This window comes from Lotus japonicus, chromosome 4 (assembly GCF_012489685.1).
Source record: "Lotus japonicus ecotype B-129 chromosome 4, LjGifu_v1.2".
NCBI classification, from domain to species: Eukaryota; Viridiplantae; Streptophyta; class Magnoliopsida; order Fabales; family Fabaceae; genus Lotus; species Lotus japonicus.
In genome coordinates this window covers 76,551,857-76,573,990 of record NC_080044.1, presented here as the reverse complement: position 1 = coordinate 76,573,990, position 22,134 = coordinate 76,551,857, and the positions used below count along the sequence as shown (strand labels likewise).

The window sequence follows — 22,134 nt, the reverse complement described above, 5'->3', positions numbered from 1 at the left end:
CATATACATAATAATGGATCCCACATAACAAGTGTAATAAAATCACTCTCCCCGACCCCGCCCCCTGCGACCTCTGGGTCCTCGAGCTCGACCTCCACGAACACCCTCTCCAGGATCACCCTCTCCACGAGCTCTGCCTCCACGAGCTCCGCCTCCACGGGGTCTGCCTCCACGAGCTCTGCTTCCACGAGCTCTACCTCCCGCAGCTGCGGCTCCTCGAATAGCAGAAAAGACAACTCCCTGGGTACCAACGAAGGAACTCCGTCGAAAGAGATCGAGTGCCCTCTCCGTGAGGATTCGGGGCTGTGTCCCTGGAGCAAGAGCACCTGGCACCTCCAGGGACTGCTCCAACAACTCCACACCCCTACGTATGGCAGACTGCATAAAAATAATATACAAAAATAATTTCATTAACAAAAATCACAATTGAATGAATAAAAATAATATACAAGGTTAGAATCCAAACTTACCACGACACTAAGCTCCTCCCTCTTATCCTCAGGGATGATGAACACATGGGACACTCTGCTATACCACCTCATGTAACTCTCCACCGCCTCTCCCGGATATGTAGCAGGTATCCCCTGAGGGCGGAGGTGCGGCTCAAACTCAGCATAGGCAGCATCTGTGGTCTCAGCAAGGGACCCCGTCGTCTGGATCTTAGAGGGGTGTCGAGGGATGTCCTGTATGAAGCCAAACTGGCGCATAACCCGCTCTGGTAGATGTCGGCTCACAGACCGGCCGTAAGGTGTCTTGATGTAGCCGGAATAGAGGGCTTTGGGATCCCGCGGTCGAACATCTCGATGGTCCTCAAAAGGGGTCCATGTGATATCATCCACTGTAAGCTCATCGAGCATGACTCGTCTCTCATCGAGTCCGGAATGCGCGATCCGAGACGTGGACCACCGCTGCGCCCTAGGCTGGTCCTGTGTGTAGCCGGGGACCTCCGTCCTGATAATGACGCTGCTGGATATGTACTCATACGCCCATGACAGCAAGAGGGAGGTGAACCCACCGATCTGCGCTGTCTTCCTGCGGGAAGCACGACTCAGCTGTTCGTACAAAGATGCCAGCGCAATCGCACCCCACGCGTACTCCGACACGCGACCGAGGTCCTCAAGCATCCCGATCCAGTAGACAGTAGTGTGGTAACCACCACTCTTGCTGGCAAAGAAGGTGGCACCAAGCTGGTTCACCAGCCAGATCCTAGCAGCATCCTCATAGCGTCCTTCTACAATGAAATGAATTAAGTTAACAATTATTAATAATACGCTAAAAATAAATACAACTTAATAAAGTAATGATTAAGACATACCATCCATAGCAGACGTGTACATGGTCTTCAGAGTAATGAACCGAATGTTCTGGCCACCTGCCGCCTCAAACTCAACCAGATAATCAGCAACAGATCCTCCCAGGAGCTGGGCGCAGAGCGCTGCAACCTCATCTCGCTCCCCTCTGCCCGGAGTGTAGAACCTCGACCCTGTGGGAAGATGGAGAAGAGCCGACACATCGTCCAGGGTGATAGTCATCTCCCCGAACGGCATGTGGAAGCTACTCGTCTCCTCATGCCATCTCTCAACAAGGGCCAGTATGACAGCTGGGTCTGTCTCCGGTAACCCGCACCAAGGCAGGTGATACAAACTCGTCTGCTGCAGCAGCTGTCGCACATGTGTGTGGGCCTCTGAATCGCCATCACAGGGGAGGTTCCATACCTTCCCCCCAACAGTTGCCACCCTCAATGTCCGACGGTCCACGTACCGCGGGTCTGTGCGAAGAAGTTTCTGCCACGTCCAAGGAGCCTTGTGGTCAGGATAATGCGCAAGAAGCGAAAGATCCTCAGGCCCCCCGGGAAACGGTGCCACCCTCTGGATGAGGTCGTCATCCGCACCGCCCTGTGCCCCCTCCTCTGGCACCACATCAGCAGCATCAATCTCCTCCTGGAGAATAAGAGGCTCCTCCTCCTCACCACTGGCCTCAGAAGCAGACTCCTCGCCACTGGGCTCCGAAGAAGACTGCTCGCCAGATGTCTCCTCAAGAGGTAACTCAACCATCGGAGAGACCGGAGTAGGATGAGGCTGAGGCTCAACCGGAGTACCTGACGGAGCTGTAGCAGATGGACCACCTGACGGAGCTGTAGCAGACGGACACGGAGACGGAGCCCCGGCCGGAGTAGCAGACGGAGACGGAGACGGGGCCGAAGCCTCAACCGCCTGACTAGCTGCTCGATGGTCGCCGCGCCGCGTAGAAGCATGCAAGCGCTCGTGGCGATCCTCTGCATCATCGACTATAGAAGATCGAGACCTCTTCCTCCCGCCCTTCATTCTCCTATGAAAAGCAAACAAATTTAACATCAAATTACAACTTGAAGAACTTTAACAGTTACAACTTGTACAAACATCTCTCATATAGCAACAAACATCTCTCATATAGAAACAAACATCTCTCATATAGCATCAACACCCTTTCTAATTTGTCAATCTAGATAACTAAAATGCAACATTAAGGAAGTTCCCTAGTTCTAATAAGCCGATACCATCAACACCCTTTCCCAGTGTCATGACACTAAAATATTTGAAAATTTGTACAAAATATTCAGCCCAATAGATGGAGGAAAACTAAAAAAAACTGGCTTAAAAAAACTGGCTTAAACTGGTTTACAATCGGGAAATGTTTTCCCATTACAGAATCGGAAAAACATTTTCCATTACAGAATCGGAAAATGTTTTTCCAATTTTACAGTAACCCAGAACCAGAACTGGAAACGACCCACTCGTGCCCATGACCGTTCCATGCCATTTCAGTCAATAAAACCTACCTCTAATCAATAATCAACTACCCTAGTGTTCAACATTCACCTAATAATCCATCAACTACCTCTAATCATCAATCAATGTGAGAGAATCAATAAAAATCAAATTTACCTTTTGAATGTAATGGAATGGAAGTTCCGGTGCTTTGAGGAAGCTTTGATGATGATGGGACCGAAGCTTGGAGTGGTGGAACGCAAGTTTGGGAGAGATTTGAAGAGGGAGTGATTTGGGGAGGGAAATGAGTTTTGAAAATTATGTGTTTCAAAACCTATCTGATGCTGTTATATCAATACGAATCGGGAAATGATAAACCGATACGTATCGGAAAATCATTTACCGATATTAATCCGGAGGGTTTCCGGTAATTTCCCCACTTTAAGTGGGGCGGGAAGCCTAAGGGCTGGGGTGTTAAACCCAATTCCCGCAATACACCTAGGCTAGAGCATGGCTCAAAAGACACGTCTGGGAATTTTTTTTACAGCTGAGCGGGTTCATAAACCAGCAGTAAATTGCAGCAAAAGAAACCCTCCAACTCTCCAAGTATTAATACCGGCAGCTCCGTACAATTTGACATTCTTTAAAAGTATCGGCTACCTTATGGAAAAACAAATTAACTTTGTAAGTCATAAATCACCTTTAGTTGAAATGTTCATATAGATAGAGAAAATTTGATCCAATGATGGATGCAAGTTAAAATGATGAAGATACATTTGAAGTAGTTGGGCCTTCCAACTTGTGTGGGAAGCAGGGGAGGTCCAAGAAGCAAGTTTTTGACTTTGTGTATGATAGGGCATGGAAGAAGATAAAAGGGTGGAAGGCGAAATTTCTCTCAAGAGCGGGTCGAGAGGTGTTAAATCAAATGTGTTGTACAATTCATTTCCACTTTCTCTCCTACATTATGAGTTATTTTCAGCTTCTCCGAGATTATGTGATCATGTTGTGCACTAAAATGAACATTAATTAATTATAAAAAGCATACAAAATAAACCAATTAAATTCATCTTCCATTCACTTCAAGTATAAAAGAAATATCTCTAAACCCTAATAAAAAAATATCATAATCCCGTCTTGAGTACCAAGCAAAATGAATAAGGCCACATGACCCAAAAACTGAAGGTAAAAAAAATCAACGGTGAGAAACGAAGGGCGATGTGTAAGTAGCAATACGTAAGGACAATATCGTAAAAAAACCCAATCTCCCCTCCCGCTGCATATAAATCCTTAAACCTTTCTTCGGCTGACACTTTCTTCCATTCACCACACCCTAACAACCTCTCTTCTCTTCTCTCCACTCTTCTCCTTCTTCTTCTTCAACTCTCGCTCTGCAACCTCTCCTCAACAATCATCTCATTTCCAAACTCAATTCTCTGCAATTTTCTTCTTCTCTCAATTTTCTCGTCATCGCTTCATCTCAGATGCACGTTTATTAGCTTTCCAATGGCGTCCAGAGCAATTTTACGGAAGAGGAATAATAATCTCATTCATCAATACTTGAACCGTTCCACTTCTTCGATTCTCACCTATCACTCTCATCCACAACATGCTATCGGTATCGGTACACTATCTCATCCTCCTCCGTCGTCTAACCACGAAAACGGTTGCGACGGAACATCAGTCAGCAAACCGGAGCGGTTCAAGATTTATGGCTTAGGGCAACAATCGCAACATTTTCACCGATTCAGTGTTCGCGTTGGTTTTACGGTTTATAATGCGCCGATCGGTGTGAGGTGGATGTCGCAGATGTCTGCGGCGGCGGTGAAACAACCGGAGCAGGAGGGGGACGAGGATGAGGTGGCTGCTGCGGCGAGGAAGAAGCGGAAAGAGGCGTCTCCTGAGGAGTGCGATCAAGCGGTTGAAGGCTTGACCTCTGCGAAAGCCAAAGCTAAGGCGAAGAAGGCGCTGGAAGCTCCTAAACAAGTGCAGAGTGTTTTGAAGCGAGTGTGGGCTGGGTTCTTAGGGATTGGTCCTGCGTTGAGAGCTGTGGCGTCAATGAGCAGGTCTGGCTCATTTTCCTTCATTTGAACATTGTATGGTTTTAAATTGCAGTTTCGGTTGCGTTGCGATTATATGGTTTTAAATTGCTGATGCCGCTGCGTTGCGTTTACATGAAATGTAGACACTATTAATTTAGGTTGCTGTTGATGATTTATCGAAATCGTGGACATTATATGGTTTTAAATGCAGTTGCGGCAGCGTTGTGATTATAGAAATTATGGACATTATATGGTTTTAATTTAGGTTGCTGTTGCCGTAGCGTTGCGAATATAGACACTGGACATTATGTGAATTTAAATTATAGTTACGGCTTTGTCGCGTTTATAGAAATTGTGGACATTATATGATTTTAAATTGCGGTTATGGTTGCTTTGTGTTTATAGAAGCTGTAGACATTATATGATTTTACACTCTACTTATGTTGCCTTGACTTTATAGAAATTGTGGAAATCATATAATTTTAAATTGTAGTTGCGGTTATAGAAATGGCAAAAAGTTGCTGCAAAATGCTGCTGACGTGGCTGCATTCTGCGGATACTTCCGTAATTGCGGCGGCAATTACTATTGCGGACTGTGATGATTTTGACTTTTGGTTTCCCAATCCTTGGTGCTGCAGGGAGGACTGGGCCAAAAAACTCATTCACTGGAAAGGGGAAATCATATCGACATTGCAGCATTATTGGTTGGGTTTTAAGCTGCTGTGGGCTGATGTGAGAATCAGTTCCAGGTTATTGTTGAAGCTTGCTGGCGGGAAGAGTCTCTCTAGAAGGGAGAGACAACAACTGACGCGGACAACTGCCGATATCTTCAGGCTAGTTCCTTTTGCGGTTTTCATTATCGTTCCCTTTATGGAATTCCTCCTACCAGTGTTTCTGAAGTTATTCCCCAACATGTTGCCTTCACAATTTCAAGACAAGATGAAAGAACAGGTAAGCACTAAGATCGAATTGCTGTTTGTCTATTCTCTTCGCAGATTATGTTTGCTTGTAATAAACTGTACATAATTTTTTCATCTATATGGTTGAAGGATGAAGAATTCACCTCCATAGAATGTTTGCATTGATCCGGTTGGGTATTTGAGTGGTTTAAGTAATGGGAATCATAGGTGGGGTACGTGCAACATCAGTGTGGGTTTGAAAGGGGGATTGAAAGATGATCCAAAGATTCCATACCTTTTGGGTTCGATTCCCTTGCATAGTATTATACATGAGTGGAACTGGGGTAGTCGGCAGGCTAACTACTAGAGTAAATGGGAAATGAAACGTGCTAATGCCATTCTAGACCTCTACTGCTTATTAGTAGTGTATAGTAGTGTATGACAAAGAAATGGGATGATTGGTGGTTAATTCGGCCCGGCAGGTGGATATGTTCAGGTAGGGCCATTGCTTCAATTAGGCTGTAAAGCCTATTGGACCAAGGTTCAGCCATTGTAGGCTGACCCCCATATCTTGATCTGGAGGATAGATACTTTTGCATAAGTGATACTTATGTTTTTAATCTCTTGTTAAAACTGTCGATCCATTTAAGACCTTTTGTTCCATTCCATCTGTTACCCGTGAAAAAGAAATACTATAGCTAAGCAACTGCACGTCCTGTCCTAGCCAGTGTTGGTGGCCCTATGCATAGGACTGCTCCCAAAGATCAACATCAACTTAATGTCTATTTTTCACTAATCTGCATCTTCAGTTACCATTCTACATGAGAATGTACTAAAATATATGTTCTCTGTTTTCTGGTAGATATTGGTAATGAGTAGTGAATAGTGATGGCTTTAAATGTTTGTTTATGTGACATCATCAATATTTTGGCCTTAACCAGTTTATATCAAAAAGGTTTTCATGCATTGCTAATATATGCAGCTACTATGAATGTGTGGGATTTGATTGGCCATTGTAGGCTGCTTGGGTGATTCTGTTGCTTATTGTGTAGGAAGCACTGAAAAGGAGACTCAAGGCAAGAATCGAGTATGCAAGGTTTCTCCAGGATACTGTCAAAGAAATGGCAAAAGAAGTTCAAAACACCCGTAGTGGAGAACTAAAGAAAACAGCTGAAGATCTTGATGATTTTTTAACCTTGGTTAGTTTACCAAAAAAAAACTTGGTTAATAAATAATAATTCAGCTTATAAAATTCCTTATCAATCTTTCTTTCCAAATGTTTTCCCCCCTTTGGTTGTCATTTGTATGCTTTATTTTTCCTCTACAGATTAGAAGAGGTTCACGAGTCTCTAATGAAGAAATTTTGGGGTTTGCCAAGTTGTTTAATGATGAACTTACTCTAGATAATATAAGCAGGTTGGTCTTTAATCCTGTTTAACTTCAATATGCTGTTTTTCTTATTTGTGAGATGGTGCCATAACTTATATTGTGTCTTTACTGCTCATAGGCCACGGTTAGTCAATATGTGCAAGTACATGGGAATCAGCCCTTTTGGCACTAATGCATACCTACGATTTATGCTACGATATCAGTTACAGAGGTAAATGCATTTTATCATACTAGTTTGTATAGCCTTTTTCTTTGCTAATTTTAATTGCTAGTTGGAATTTTATTGAGAAATTAAAGCAGATAGCAAATAATCCTCTGTAAATTGTGCCATTCAAATATAAATACAAAAGATTGAAAATACGATATGAACATTTAGGTACCTAGACTTGGGCTGAAATTGGAATTAGGCCTACTAATTCATATTTTTATGTTTTGATTGGAGTTAAATGTTTTGTTTGTTAATTTCTGAGAATTGGGATCACCATTTCTCATTAAATTATTGCAAGAATAGGTTCTTTCCATTTGTTTAAGTTGAATAATTGAAGATGAAATTTATTTTGAAAATAAAACATTTCAAGAGGAATACCTTCTTTTTTTTTCTTCCTCTTTTTGTTCTGGTCACCTTAAAAGGCATATATTAGAAGCTTTGGATGGGGGGAGGAAACAGATTTGAGACATCAGGCTTAAACTCCACAAGACACAACTACGGCCCTATAAGATTTGGTACAAGTCTTGAATTGAAATGTCAAATGTGGCCATGGTTCCACTTAATCTGTCTTCAATTTAATTTTGATTAGAGAATTTTGTCTTCAATCTGCTCTTGTATACGATATCATCATTTTTTCTGCGATGACTATGATTAGCATCATAAATGACAAACTTCACAAGAAAAGTTTACTTTTTCACATTTTGAGATGCTACGTAATTAACCATGAGACGCTGTACTTAATTAACCATTTAACTTGGCGGACCTCATGATCACAATCTTATAACATACACCAATTTCCCTCTTGCTAGGATCAAGGAAGATGATATATTGATTCAAGCAGAAGGTGTGGATTCTCTCTCAGAAGCTGAACTTCGGGAAGATTGTAGAGAGCGAGGCATGCTTGGGTTGCTTTCTGTTGAAGAAATGCGCCAACAGGTTTTGTGTTGGGAACAATTCAGCGCTATTTATGTTTTACTGGAGTACTGGATCTGGATAATGATATTACCACATCAATTTTCATGAATATCCAATGTCACTTTATAGTTGATATCTATTCTAAAATTTTTGATCCTGCCTGTACAGCTTCGAGATTGGTTGGACTTATCTCTAAATCACTCTGTGCCATCATCTCTTATGATACTTTCAAGGTAAATTTTGCAAGGGCCCTTTGATAGGACCAAACAATGAAAAATTAAAGAACGAACCTTCTGGATATGCATATTGAAATCTTGCTTGATAAACTTTATAGGTCATTTACGGTGTCTGGGAGATTGAAACCCGAAGAAGCTGTTCAGGCTACAATTTCTTCTCTCCCCGATGAGGTTGTAGATACTATACAGGTTACGTCCTTACCCTCTGAGGATTCTGTTTCAGAGAGGAGAAGGAAATTGGAGTTCCTTGAAATGGAAGAAGAGCGTATTAAGGTAAAATTTGGAATTGCATTCTCTTCATACTTGTCCTATTAGAAGGTCCCTTTGTTTCACTAGGATGTCAAAGTTATTCTCTTTCATCAGTTTGTGATATTTACTTTAGTTCATATGAAAGAATATGCTAAAAAAATAAAGTTAAATAGAATCATTATAATATTTTGTTTGGCAGAGTTCAATTGGAGTCTAAATAATATGGTTAAAGAATTAAGTTGTCTGGTGTTGATATGCACACCGTAAAGGTCATTTTCTAGGTTGAATGACTCTGCATTGATGTAAATTACGTAACTTTATTTTGATTATAGATTCATGATTCCCAATACTTTGATTAGTAATGTTGTATTATAAATAATATGCAGGAGGAGGAGGAGAGAGAGGGGGTGGAGCAAGCAAGAATGGAGAATAACTCTAGTCAAGATGACAAGGCCCTTAATGAGATGAATATTTCAACAGCAAAAGAAGCACAACAACTTGCTAGAGCCAGAGCAGTAGAAAACAAAGAGCAGCTTTGTGAACTTAGTCGTGCATTAGCTGTTTTATCTTCTGCATCAGTGAGAATTGGATGTTTAAATTTTAAAACTTTCAGTTGCTACAATTTGGTGAATTGCTATTATTTTTGCGTTATCCCTACTAATGAACATGCTAGCAGTTTAATGTTGCTTTTGTCTTTTACTCTAATTGCAGTCTGTAAGTACAGAGCGTGAAGATTTTCTGAGACTGGTTAATAAAGAGGTGCTTTTAAACTTTCAATTCTCATTATTTTCTTCTTCATCTATATCTGCCCTTAAATGATTAGTGGTATGCAAAAGTTTCTGCATGGGTACTCCTCAATCAGCTGCTACTACCTAATCAGTTCTTATGTGTGTGTGTGTGTGTGTGTGTGTCATATTGAGGATCAGTTCACGCCAGGTTGTACTACCTAATCAGTTTTTCGCGGAACGTGAAGCCAATTAATTTTTATGTTGATATAATATTATTTGATGATTATGTATCCAACTATTAGATAATTCAATAGCTAATCTTAGCAGCTTATGAAAATAAACTCAAAACTAAGCTTTTTTCATAAGCTTACCCACACACCTGCATCAATGCTTATGACATAAATAAGAAGCCTGTTTGGATGCGGGCTTATTCGAGCTTATCTACTGGAAAAAACAATGAACATGCTTCAATACTTTGGTTTGCATTCAAACGGGTACAAGATCAAATAAGCTCTTTCAAAACCGGCCTGAAACTTGAAAGTTTTTACCTTGCTTGTAGTTCATCTAAAACCATTTTGTACTCCATCAAAATGTATTTAAAATTTATCTTAGATATGTTTTTCAAATTAATGAAAACATCAACCTTTTTATTACAAACTAATTTTGTTTAGTTTTCCTAAAATTTGGCTTGAAAGATATACAGTCAATGTTGATATTTTCATGTATTAGAACTGCACTAGTGTTAATGGTGAACCCAAACATTTTATTGTGGTGACGGGGCAAAGGTAATACGCACACTAGAAATAAATTGTAAGATTATTTGCATGGAAAACTACAATAATATAAAATAATTTTAAGATAAGTGTACAGATTTTTCTGACCCAATTACCTTTGTTTGACATTTTCATTATAAATACTTCAAATACTTCTCTCTATCTACTCGAAAAATTATTCTACAAACAATTCATCTCTGAGATTATTAATAATTAACATTTTGACTTGTAGAGAGTGTGAATTCTATTTTAACTGTGTGACACATCCTCATGCTCTATACTTAACATGTGTCTGTGTATGACTGTTGTGATGCTGTGAATTTATGTGTGCTTGCATGTACCCTCCAATAAAATCCATTTGCTCCCCTCATCTTTGGTTTTGTATGTCTCCAGATTGAGCTCTATAACAGCATGGTAGAGAAAGAGGGTTCAGATGGTGAAAAAGATGCCTTTAGGGCATATAAAGCTGCCCGAGAGGAACATGGGCATGCTACTGAGTCGGGTGATGGAGATAAGGTGTCATCAGCACTCATAGAGAGAGTAAGACCCATATCATTCTATATATTCTTGAGATAAAAGCTAGAAAGTAGAAACTGTTTTTTTCACCTCTGAATTTTTAATTATCTGATTCTTTCAGGTTGATTCTATGCTCCAAAATCTTGAGAAGGAAATAGATGATGTGGATGCCAAAATCGGTGACCGTTGGAGGCTGCTGGATAGGTTTGACTTGATCTTCATCATTGGTCTTTAAATTATTTTTTTAGGGATCACAAAGGAGGTCCATGACCTGATGTAGGGAGGGAAGAGGTATGCTAAATTGCTGCCAAGGTGGCCCCTGAGACGGATCCTATGATCAAGAAGTCTCTAAAGGGACTCGGTGCCACTTGAGCTAAGGCTCTTTGATTATACATTTTGGTCGTGATTTTGTCCTTAACTAATTAGACCTCTTTAAAGTGAAATATCATGCTGCACTCAGCATTAATGCAGTTGAGCGAAAGTTGAACTATTATTGTCACTGGAAGCTTGAGTATACCTGCTTCAAGGAAGTTACTTAAATGAGAGTCATGTCTTTTGGTTCCCATTGCTCACATTTGGTTATGGATTGGGATTTGGGAATCTATTTTTCCAAGCATTTTCTATCAATGATTGATGTAAAAGAATGTTCTCTTGTGCATGATTTCATCTTGTTTGCCCCAAGTCTTGTACTTGACTGGGACAATGTATGTTTATAAAGACTTACAGCGCAAAGATTTGAAGTTTATTTTTATGGCCTTTCTGCAGAGATTATGATGGCAAAGTAACTCCTGAGGAGGTAGCAGCTGCTGCAATGTACTTAAAGGATACGTTGGGCAAGGAGGGTATACAAGAGCTCATCAGTAGTCTTTCCAAAGATAGAGGTCTGTCATTTCTCTCGGATAAATCTAGCAGTACCTTTTAAATTCTCATTAATTTTTTATAAAGGTGTTATCTTTATGTTCATGCACATAAAATAGATCATGTGATTATGTTTTAATACCATGGACACTTCTAATGCTTATCTGAATGATATATTCGGTTACGGTGACTATGGTCATTAAACTGTCCATTCTTTGTGAAGATTAAATCTTGAATACAATAATGATGCAATCATCTTTTGTTGCTACAGATGGGAAAATATTCGTCGAGGACATTGTTAAATTAGGTAGTTGGAGGGAAGATGGAAATGCAGCTGAAGGTGAGAGACAATGAGGGTATGATCCCTCATTTGAGTTCCAGATACATCTTTTTTATTTTTCCATATGCTACAAAAAGTGGCGCACAAATATATTGTAGGTCTTCCGAGTTCGAATACCTTAGTCATTGATTTTGTATTCATGTATTGATATTAATAAGTAGACAAGTGTAGCAGTCAGATAAAAACAAAGTGTGTGCAAGCCCTGTAAATTTATGGCAGCTGATCACACAAATGTACTTACATATACTCATGATGCAACACTAGGTAGGACCTTGCTGGCAATTTGGCCGCATCTACTTACTAAAATTGGAAGTTAATCCGTGAAGTATTACTGAAACACAATTCCTCAACAATTGTCCTTAGAATTGTGAACATTTTTTTGTCATACATGATATTCTTGAACACTCGGGTCAATGTGCTCAAGGGTAGATGATTATAATATTTGAGCTTACCTTTATAGCATAATCACTTAGAATATGTATTAAGTTATTGAGCTTATTCTACGATTAGCTTATTATTATATACATGTACTACTTACCGGTAAGTTTTAGTTTATAAATAAGTGTTTATGTGGTAAATACTTATTGGTATAATTGTTCAATCAAGTGGTTTACACGTATCAAATCACAACTTACATCTAATGGACTTATGTTAAATATCATAAGCCAGATCTAAAAGTAGTTGTAAATTGAGAAATGCTAGCATTCGGCTTCAATTTTTCATCAAGATCAAATTCAGAGCATCAGGTATAAAGTCACACACACAATATATACATTCAAATTCAAGTTTTTGTTTTGCGAATGCGTATGCGTTAAATACTAGTAGGGTGAGATATGCTACTAATAATGATCTGATCCTACTTAAACTTGATTATCTCGGTGGGCAGGTATCTGTGGTTCAAATCAAAATAATAATAAAAAAACAAGTAGAGGCAGCACCATCAGAAGGAAAATCAAATTATCATACAACCCAATTTTGAGGTCTCTCCCTCAGTTGTATTCTAGAGGGAATCCATAATAAACATAAATTGGAACTAATAGGGACATTTCTTCAGCATATTTACAAATTCATTGATGTTGTTGTCTGAAGTGCCACCCTGACTCAGTGCTTCTATAGCAAGTTCCTTCCATTTCTTAGCATTAATCCTCAGTTCTCCTCCATGTTCCTTTTCCATTACTTCCCTGATGCAACACTCAATCTCTTCTCTTGTCACAATCCCATTCTCATTTACCTTAACTCTGATCCCCACCTTCCACACATCCTCAACATATTTTGCATTCAAAGGCTGGTCAGTCCACTGTGGCATTGCAACCATGGGCACCCCAAAGCACAATGCTTCAGTGGTTGAGTTCCATCCACAGTGTGTTAGAAAGCAACCAACAGCTTGGTTTGATAGAACTTCCAACTGGGGGGTCCAATTCACCACCAAACCCCTTCCACTTGCACCCATTTCTTCCAACAACTCTCCAGGGGGATTTTTTGCCTCTAGAGCAGGGATCACCCACAAGAAGTTGAAGCCAGTTCCCATTAAGCCCAGTGCTATTTCCCTCATCTGCTCTGTGCTAAAGGAGACCATGCTGCCAAATGATACATAAATGACTGACCTTGATGGCTTTGGATTGAGCCAGTTGATGGCTGATGAGTCTACTTGGAAGAGATTCACATTATTTGCTCTGTCACCTGGGACTTCTTTGTCCAGATGAAAGGATGGAACTGTAGGCCCAATCGTCACAAAAGGACATAACTTTGACATGGCATCCACCACCTGTATGGAAATTCATGGGATCATAAATTGTTTAACCACACTCTACTACAACTCATGAACCTTAAATTGCTCCATTTTTGAAAGGAGTAAAAAATAATGTGCAAGTGTGACAAGGAATGTAAAGAAGTAACTGAAAAACCTGGTCCTCTAGCTTGTAGAAGGAATTAACAAGAATGACATCTGCTTCGTGGAGACTAGAAAATTGATTCATGACTAACTCATAGTAAGCTGGATAGACACCAAGCTCATGAACAAAGGAGGGTGTGTCTTTTAGATCAAGCAATGGAAGCCCCGGTATAGAGATTGGTGTTGAAGAAATAGGAAGCTTTAAAAGTCCATGGTGTACATAATAAAAAATACAATTAACAGCACACATTTGAGTGAAAAAAGCAGCTCCTAATAAGCTAAATTCTTTGGCCACTTCCAAAACCCATGGAAGAAAAGAGTCATAAACTAAGCAATCTATGGGGTAATCAGAAATTTTGTATTTTTGGATGAGTTCCCTCAAGTTCTTGGAGCCTGTGGCTTTCATGCTTGAAAGATAGGTTGGTATGCTGGATGCTTGAGCAAAACCACCTTGGTCATAACCATCTGATATGGTGTCAAATTGAATGAAATTTGGTAAGAGTGATGATGATAGGAGATGCATGGTTTTGGAAATGAATATGGTTGTGACCATGGTGGCTCTGACTCCTTTGGTGCTCAGGAGTTTGGCAAATTGAAGCATTGGATTTATGTGGCCTTGGCTTGGGTATGGAATCATTAACACATGTCTGCAACCATTCTCCTTGCTCCTTTTCTCGTCCATCACCTATATGTTGACACAAGCACAAAGAGAACTGAATTATGGTGGAGGTGATGATAATAACACAAACTGTTGAAATGATTTGAGCCACACATCTATTTATAAAGCAAAATGTTTGGTGGGCAGCAAGTAGGTGCAGATACCTAGAGTAAGAAATGATGAAATGAAAGATAGGTAATGGATGTGGTATATGATTTGATGTGATAAGAAAGTTAGAGAGAAAAATGACATGTATGTGGATGTATACTCTTTTGAGTGCTTATAAATCATAATATAATGTGATAATATAATTGATCCTATAATATAATTTTTGAAACGCAAACTATGGGCTGGTTTGTCAGTCTAAATTTAACACCTCATATATGTGATGTGATCTATTGAGTCATTTTACATGGGGTGTCAAGATAAATAATTTATTCAAACATATGTAAAATGGCTCAATAGAACACATTACATATATGAGGTGTCTTGCGGATGTGCAAATAGCATGCAAAGATTCAAATATCACGAAAGTTCCAATGAGTATAACACAATAACAATCATATGTAGACTGCAAATAGAACACAGATACCCCACATATCACACAACATCATATATCATTTTTTCCCTCTCAAGGTTTTACATCAATCTATATCTATATATATATATATATGTAAAGCTCACTTGAGCTATAAGTATTAAATGCATTTAATGTATTGAGCAAACTTATTACTATTTTTTGCACTACCTACTAAAATGTAAAAGTTACTTTGAACCTTTGTATTAATATTTTCCTTTGTATTACAAAAATTAAATTAAAATATTAAAAATTAATAAATTTGTCTAAGTCATTAATTAGTTATTCAACTACCTACTAAAATGTATAACTCAATTGAAATTTTGCTATAAATAGACAAAAAAACCAAAAAAAATTATTTGTATGATATACATTAAACTAAACTAAAAACTGATCAATAATTTTTTTAGACCAATTAGTTATTCAACTACCAACTAATTTTCATGTTTGTTGTATAAGGTAGAATAGAACATGACAAAAGACTCCTTAAACATAAACACTTTAGTTCTCTAAAAAAAACTCTAATAAACAAAAACTACACTTTTATTTGAGGTAGGAAGGTTAATACGCGTTAATATACTGATTTAATAAAATATTTAATTAGACACAAAAATATTTAAAAAATATATATTAGTCATAATCGTTTATTTTTTAACAAATTTCTTTGTAATTAATATATTAAATAATAAGATAAAAAATTGAAAGAAATTGTATTTTTAATAGAAATTAAACTACCTAAATTGAATAATAATATTCATAAACATAAAAATTGACTTGAATTTTGCATTAGGAAAAAATAACTAAAATTAAAGTTGATTAATGACAAAATAATGTTAGAAATAAATAATTTAGATAAAAAAATTAAATCTAAAAATGACACTTTAAGGTATTTACTATTAACTATAATGTATGTGTGTTTTATTTGACGAAAAAATCTCAATATAATTTTATGATCTTATTATATATTAGTAAAAACGATTTTGAGCAAGGTTAATAGATAAGTTATGACCAAAGTTGAATAAACTTAATCTATTTAATTTATATTTTATAATAGTTGAAAAATATGATATTACTTTATTTTTCTCAATTTTAACATGTGTAATCCTGTTTGGGAAATTGTGTCCCCAAAATGACTTTCTCTGTAAAAAGTACAAAAAAATGGTAAAACAACTTTTTTGATGGCATTAAAAACTTATTGCTTAATTTTTTTTCATAATATTTATTAAAAAATTATTAATTTATTTTTTAATAATATTTTTCACATTATTAAATAAATAAATAATTAAATTTTTAAAATGACCCAATGCTGATTATTAAATATTAATTATTGAATTTGAGTAATATTAATTTATTTACAAAGAAAACTCTAATAATATTTATTAAAAACTCCTTTTTTTTGAAATGATTGAAATGTTGAACACAATTATTATTATTTCTTTTAAAATAAAAAATAATTTAATATTTATATAATAATTTAAACTATAATCATTGTTATTTAATGTTAAAAATGTTGTAAAGAAACTCATGCAACGCACGGGTATAATATCTAGTTAGGTGTATAACCAACATTTTCAATAACTATCTCAACTCTAAAACTACATGTAGATATTCAACATGCTAGTCCCCACATTTTTGGTTTTACTCTCAACCCACATTGATGTGAAAAATAAGTTGAGGACTTTTTGGCACAAACTTCTTTTTTTTTTGGTCAAATGGCACAAACTTCTTAAACGATAGAGATGAGCGAATCAATAAACTCTCAGCCCAAGTAGATGTGAAAGTGAACTTTTTGTCACGAACTATTTTTTTCACTTAACCCATCATCGATGACTCTTCTCCACGTCCACGAAGCGCTGATACTGAATACTGATAATTATAGAGATCATATATTGTTCATTTCACAGGACCACAGAGGAGTTTGTTCACCTTAAAATTACTTGTAGCCACATATTTATATGGCGTTTGTCAAGTGTTCAACGCAGAGATGAAAATATCTAACCAAAATTCCTTAATTTTTGAAATCAAATTAGATTAGAAAATGTTTATACAAAATTTTCCCAAAGGTCAATAAATGATAGGGATTAATAATTGTTAACATTAGTACAATTTTTTGTAGTAATAGCAAAAAATGATAGAGGAATTTACAATCGATTACTCAATGCTTGTCACTATACCTCCTACATCCCCCTTCACGTCCAATTGAACCAGTTGTTAGCAATTTCCTACTTATTTTCAGCTATTTCCTTTCCCACTTTGCTTAAATGGTTACAAGTATACTCCTATAGTGCCACTTTCTATGTACACAAAACACCCCGAGAGCCCTCTTCAATCATGGCACATCATATTGGAAGACCAAGCATTTTTGTACACAGGTCTCCCTCTTTCTTCTTTACAACAAATGCCATGACATTCCCATCAGGAATAGAATCTCAATGCTCTGAAGCAGTCCCCTCATGTAAGAAACATCAACCACAGGCTGTGAAAACATAAACATGAAAGTTAGAAAACATCAATTGATTGAAAACCCTTCTATAATTCATTCTGAAGCCAGAATCAATTCTGAGAATGAGAAGAAGCTAATACAGAATTGATTCTGAGAAAAAATAAGCCGATCCAAAGATGCTAATACAGACTACTACTCTATGAAATTCGGAGAGAAAATTACCAGTGATCTAAGCAGCTTCAGCAGTGCAAGCACACCCGAGAACCCCAGCAAAGAAACTTATCAAGAGGGCAAGATACAACAGGTAAGGTGTCCCTATGCACTACAAAGCTTCCAGATTTATTGATGCCTTGGTGAAAACAGAAAGTACAAAGGGTGCTTCTTCCCCAGGGTGTATAGTAGTAGGGACTATAGTGTATCCCTTAGGCTCAGGTTCCAGAACCATTTCACAGGATATTTCTCGAGAGTTAACATAGTCTGTCCCACCAACTGATTCATGTAGGTATATATTGTACGCAGCACGCCGGCCACGTGTTTTGAGTATCCTCATTCCAATGTAGAACATCAGTGAGTCGTGACTGGATTGGTAGTTTCTGAAACCAGCAGTAGTTCTTGAAAATCCCACACCCTGTAAAAATAAAATAAGGTTTTAAAGAAATTCAAGGGAAATGTTTCTTTCCCAATGAATGCATTACTGAATATCAAATACCATTAATACCTGAGTTAATGTAATGAATACATGAATTGGATGTGATGCATCTTGACCAGTTGCAGTCAGTCTGAACTGTGGATTTTGATTCCATGTGTCATAATCCTGACAACCCCCAGCACTATAGCCACGCCATTGACCATGAACAGAATGACGCATCTCGGATGGATAGATTCGGCAAATATATATCGATCGAAAATGAATTTGAAAATCTTGCCAGGACATCCAGAATATACCATCTTTTGACTGTTACAAAAAGTGGAAAAAATAAGTATTAAAGGGTAACTTGTCAGTAAATAAATGTTAGTAACACTGGCCGAGAGCAAATAGCCTGCTCATTCATAAAGCTAAGGAGTCAAAGCATATGACAAACCCACAACAGTAAAGCATTAACAATACCTGAGAAACATGCTTCAGCTTGTGCTTTATCCTATCTGTCCATTCAGGTGATGAGTCAGACCAGGGACCATTCCACTCAACTTCATTGGCCCATGGATTTCGGATCTGAACAAGTTTGTGACCATCTACCTCTCTTACCTAAAATTGTATGACAGCAATGATCACTGAAAATCATTAGGATTGGCAAGAACCAACAGGTTTAAGTTGTAAGATATTTCTATATCAAATACACCTTCTCATAGGAGCAATTCGGCTTGAGCTTGAATAATGTACAAACCCACCTCAACGTAGTGCAGATATTCAATTTTTTATTTTAAAGAATGAGGGTAGCAAGGACCAATTCTCCTAAAATCTTAAGCCGTTTGGTGGAGGATTATGAATGGTCTTATTATGCCTAACAAGTATGACAAATACAATCAATATAAAGTTATCCCATTACCTGCAGTATTGAGTATGCATGTCCTTGCACAATGCCACTAGAAGATATGTGCACATCTGAACCTGAAGGACTTCCTGCACCTAGCAGAAAACCTTCTTGCTTGAAGCGTAACAATTGAGACCACAATCTACCACTTGCAAGGTCAATCTGGGCTTCACCACTTCTCATGTCAATTTCCTCCCCAGCACCCCCAGTTAGATCAACCAAAGCATCCTGAACAAGCCCACCTTCTAGTGCTTCATAAGAACCATGCAACTTGGCATATGCCTTCTCCAATATGGAAACCCAAAGTTCATAACCTTTCTTACTAGTTGCAAATGCAGGTTTACCCGGTGATTCACATGGAATCCAATCATCAACCACAACCGGGATCCAGTCACCCTAGATATAAACCAGAAGGTGCAATGACTAAGATGTCAAAATCATAGGAAACTATGGCAAACATCAGGTAAATATACAACTAGAAACAACATGGAGCCGATATGAAAATATCATTGTCTGGTACCTCAGATCATATATGTAGGATATTCAATGCCAACTTGTCAAGACAAGTATTTTATGAGTTAAGTAAATGAAAGCAACGCAAAACCATGTGTCACCAACAATGCAGAAGAGAAAACTCTAATGATATACTTTCATATTTAAGAGCCCTAACATCATTGTTAACCACTGAGTTACAAATCACTTTACCTATATATGTACTCAAAAAAGGAATTCATTGAACAACTTTAGGGCTAATGGCGCCTTTACATCTTCTAGAAGTGGATAGAGATGTTACCTTCCAGAACTTTACAGGTAAGATGCAAGTGATGTACAGAAGCAAAGCGACAATACAACTACATTCTTTATCAAAAAATTGATTAAGTTCTTACAATTAGATGAAGGTGACTTAAATGATAGTTTATTCTCAAGACAATAAAAATAAAAATAAAAACACCAGACAAATTATCCTTCGAGAATATTTTAACCTGCTATAATGAATCTATCTTGAAAACTATTCATCAATGGAATAATTTCATGTTTTTTTCTACTAAAAGCTTCGCTATAAACTGCTTCAAATAACATCATTATTTAGGTTAAGCAGCTAAACCAAGATAATCAAATAAATCTTCAATTTCTATTAATTTTTGGGCAAGCGCAGATGGTAATTTAGTTGTAAGTTTTAACAATCATGTTACTAGCCTCTCTGGGAAAAGAGAAAAAGCAAAACAAAGCTAAAAGTTCATCAGTGTCTCTGAAGCTCAAAACATCATAAATTCCTAATAATTGCAAGTCATTTTGAAAACACTATCCAGGTGTTAAAATTAGAGAAGCAATGAGAGAGAGAAGAGAGAAATAGAAATATAGCAGAAAATGTATTATTGATAATCTGAGTGATTACAGAAGATGTGATATCCTTATATAGAAGAACAGGAGAATGCCAACAGCTGTAACATACAGCTGACATAAATAGGAGAATACCAACAGCTGACATAAATAGGAGAATACAAACAGCTGCATATGTCAGCTGTCATAACTACTCAAAAGATGATGCAGCAGCATAGTAAATACAAACTCAATGTACTCTAACATACCCCCTCAAACTCAAGGTGGTTTGACAAATGAAAATTTGTCAACCACATTGAGTTTGTCCTTAAGCTCATGAAACCTTTCTGAAGAGAGGGCTTTAGTAAAGATATCCGCTTTCTGCAGAAGAGAAGGAACATGCTGAACAATAAGAGTCTTATTGAGAACCTTCTCTCTCACAAAGAAAAGATCCATTTCCATATGCTTAGTTCTAGTGTGAAGGACCGGATTAAGAGTCAAGGCTACGGTGCTCAGGTTATCACAGAAAATTGTTGGTGTTTGGAAGGGAATATGCAGCTCAGTCAACAAGGATTGAATCCAAAGAATCTCAGCTGCTATGTTGGCCAGACTCCTATATTCCGCTTCTGTGCTTGAGCGAGCAACCAAAGTTTGCTTCTTAGCTGACCAAGACACTAAATTGGGGCCAAAGAACACACATGAGCCAGAAGTTGACCGTCTATCATCCGGGTCAAAACCCCAATCTGCATCACAGTAGGCATGAAGTGCTACTGGACGATCAAGAGAGAAAGGCTTAAAAAGAAACCCATGATGAATGGTACCCTTAAGAAACCGCAGAATTCTCTTAACTGCCTTCCAATGTTCATCATGAGGCTGAGACAGAAATTGACAGACTTTATTGACTGCAAAGCTGATATCCGGCCGGGTAATTGTAGCATATTGCAATGCTCCAACTATGGATCTATAGAGAAAGGGATCATTCATGCAAGTACCTCCAAACTTTGACAGTTTGCTGCTACTAATCATAGGAGTGGGCAGAGCATTGGCTTCAGACATATTTGCTCTCTCAAGAAGATCTTCAATATATTTGGTCTGATTAAGTAGCAAAGAGCCATCAGACAAGTGTGTAACCTGAACTCCAAGAAAATAATCAAGTTTTCCTAACTGTTTTAAAGCAAAAGAAGAATTCAGTTTGTCAACAAGATGTTGAATTAGGACTGAAGAACCTCCTGTGATAATAATATCGTCCACATATACTAGAACATATGTGCAGCAAGTTGGTAAGGACAAAGTGAACAAGGAGGGATCACACTTACTAGCCTTGAACCCTAATTGAACAAGAGTGGCAGTCAACCTGTGAAACCAGGCTCGAGGAGCTTGTTTTAGGCCATACAAAGCTTTGTCAAGCTTACACACAAGGGACTTATCACCCTGTTCAAATCCAGGTGGCTGAACCATGTAAACCTCTTCTTCTAAGTTCCCATTGAGAAAGGCATTATTCACATCTAACTGTTGAAGAGGCCACCCTTTGGAAATAGCAAGAGATAGAATCAACCTCACAGTTATAGGTTTGACCACTGGAGAAAATGTTTCAGAATAGTCAAAGCCATGCACTTGATTGAACCCTCTAGCTACAAGTCGAGCCTTGTACTTATTCACTGTTCCATCTGGATTTTCTTTAATCCTGAAAATCCACTTACAACCAATAGGCTTTCTTCCAGCTGGAAGTGACATAAGAGTCCAGGTCTTATTAGTCATCAATGCCTCATACTCTTGCTGCATTGCACTGAACCACTTACTGCTCTTGAGAGCTTGT

At 37.9% G+C, this 22,134-nt stretch overlaps 3 protein-coding genes across 5 annotated transcripts in view; 1 reads left to right on the top strand and 2 right to left on the bottom strand.

Annotated features, from left to right (window-relative positions):
- The first annotated feature begins 4,061 nt into the window (after positions 1 to 4,061).
- LOC130711686 (uncharacterized) lies at positions 4,062 to 12,362 on the top strand. The gene is made up of 14 exons (XM_057561400.1): positions 4,062 to 4,810; positions 5,425 to 5,737; positions 6,738 to 6,884; positions 7,013 to 7,101; positions 7,193 to 7,285; positions 8,092 to 8,218; positions 8,366 to 8,430; positions 8,532 to 8,706; positions 9,069 to 9,260; positions 9,394 to 9,441; positions 10,577 to 10,723; positions 10,821 to 10,903; positions 11,465 to 11,580; positions 11,829 to 12,362. Exons 1-14 carry the CDS (start codon positions 4,251 to 4,253, stop codon positions 11,909 to 11,911), a joined length of 2,238 nt encoding a protein of 745 aa, XP_057417383.1. The 5' UTR covers positions 4,062 to 4,250; the 3' UTR covers positions 11,912 to 12,362.
- Positions 12,363 to 12,837: 475 nt separating this feature from the next.
- On the bottom strand, positions 12,838 to 14,552 carry LOC130715155 (flavonol 7-O-beta-glucosyltransferase UGT74F1-like). The gene is made up of 2 exons (XM_057565210.1): positions 13,802 to 14,552; positions 12,838 to 13,662 (listed from the first exon to the last, which is right to left on the bottom strand). The coding sequence occupies exons 1-2, from the start codon at positions 14,468 to 14,470 to the stop codon at positions 12,931 to 12,933; spliced, it is 1,401 nt and encodes a 466-aa protein (XP_057421193.1). The 5' UTR covers positions 14,471 to 14,552; the 3' UTR covers positions 12,838 to 12,930.
- Positions 14,553 to 17,018: 2,466 nt separating this feature from the next.
- The window catches only part of LOC130715896 (calpain-type cysteine protease DEK1-like), a 29,352-nt gene continuing 24,236 nt past the window's right edge, over positions 17,019 to 22,134 (bottom strand). For 2 of the 3 annotated variants that reach the window (XM_057566042.1, XM_057566043.1), the window contains exons 27-31: positions 19,014 to 19,394; positions 18,575 to 18,712; positions 18,185 to 18,421; positions 17,689 to 18,094; positions 17,019 to 17,499 (exon numbers count right to left, since the gene is read on the bottom strand). In XM_057566042.1, the coding sequence (XP_057422025.1) occupies positions 17,789 to 18,094; positions 18,185 to 18,421; positions 18,575 to 18,712; positions 19,014 to 19,394 (1,062 nt within the window). In that variant the 3' untranslated portion in view covers positions 17,019 to 17,499; positions 17,689 to 17,788. Of the gene's footprint in view, positions 17,500 to 17,688; positions 18,095 to 18,184; positions 18,422 to 18,574; positions 18,713 to 19,013; positions 19,395 to 20,345; positions 21,411 to 22,134 lie in introns of those variants that run through there. The other variant, XM_057566044.1, reaches the window with a different exon arrangement.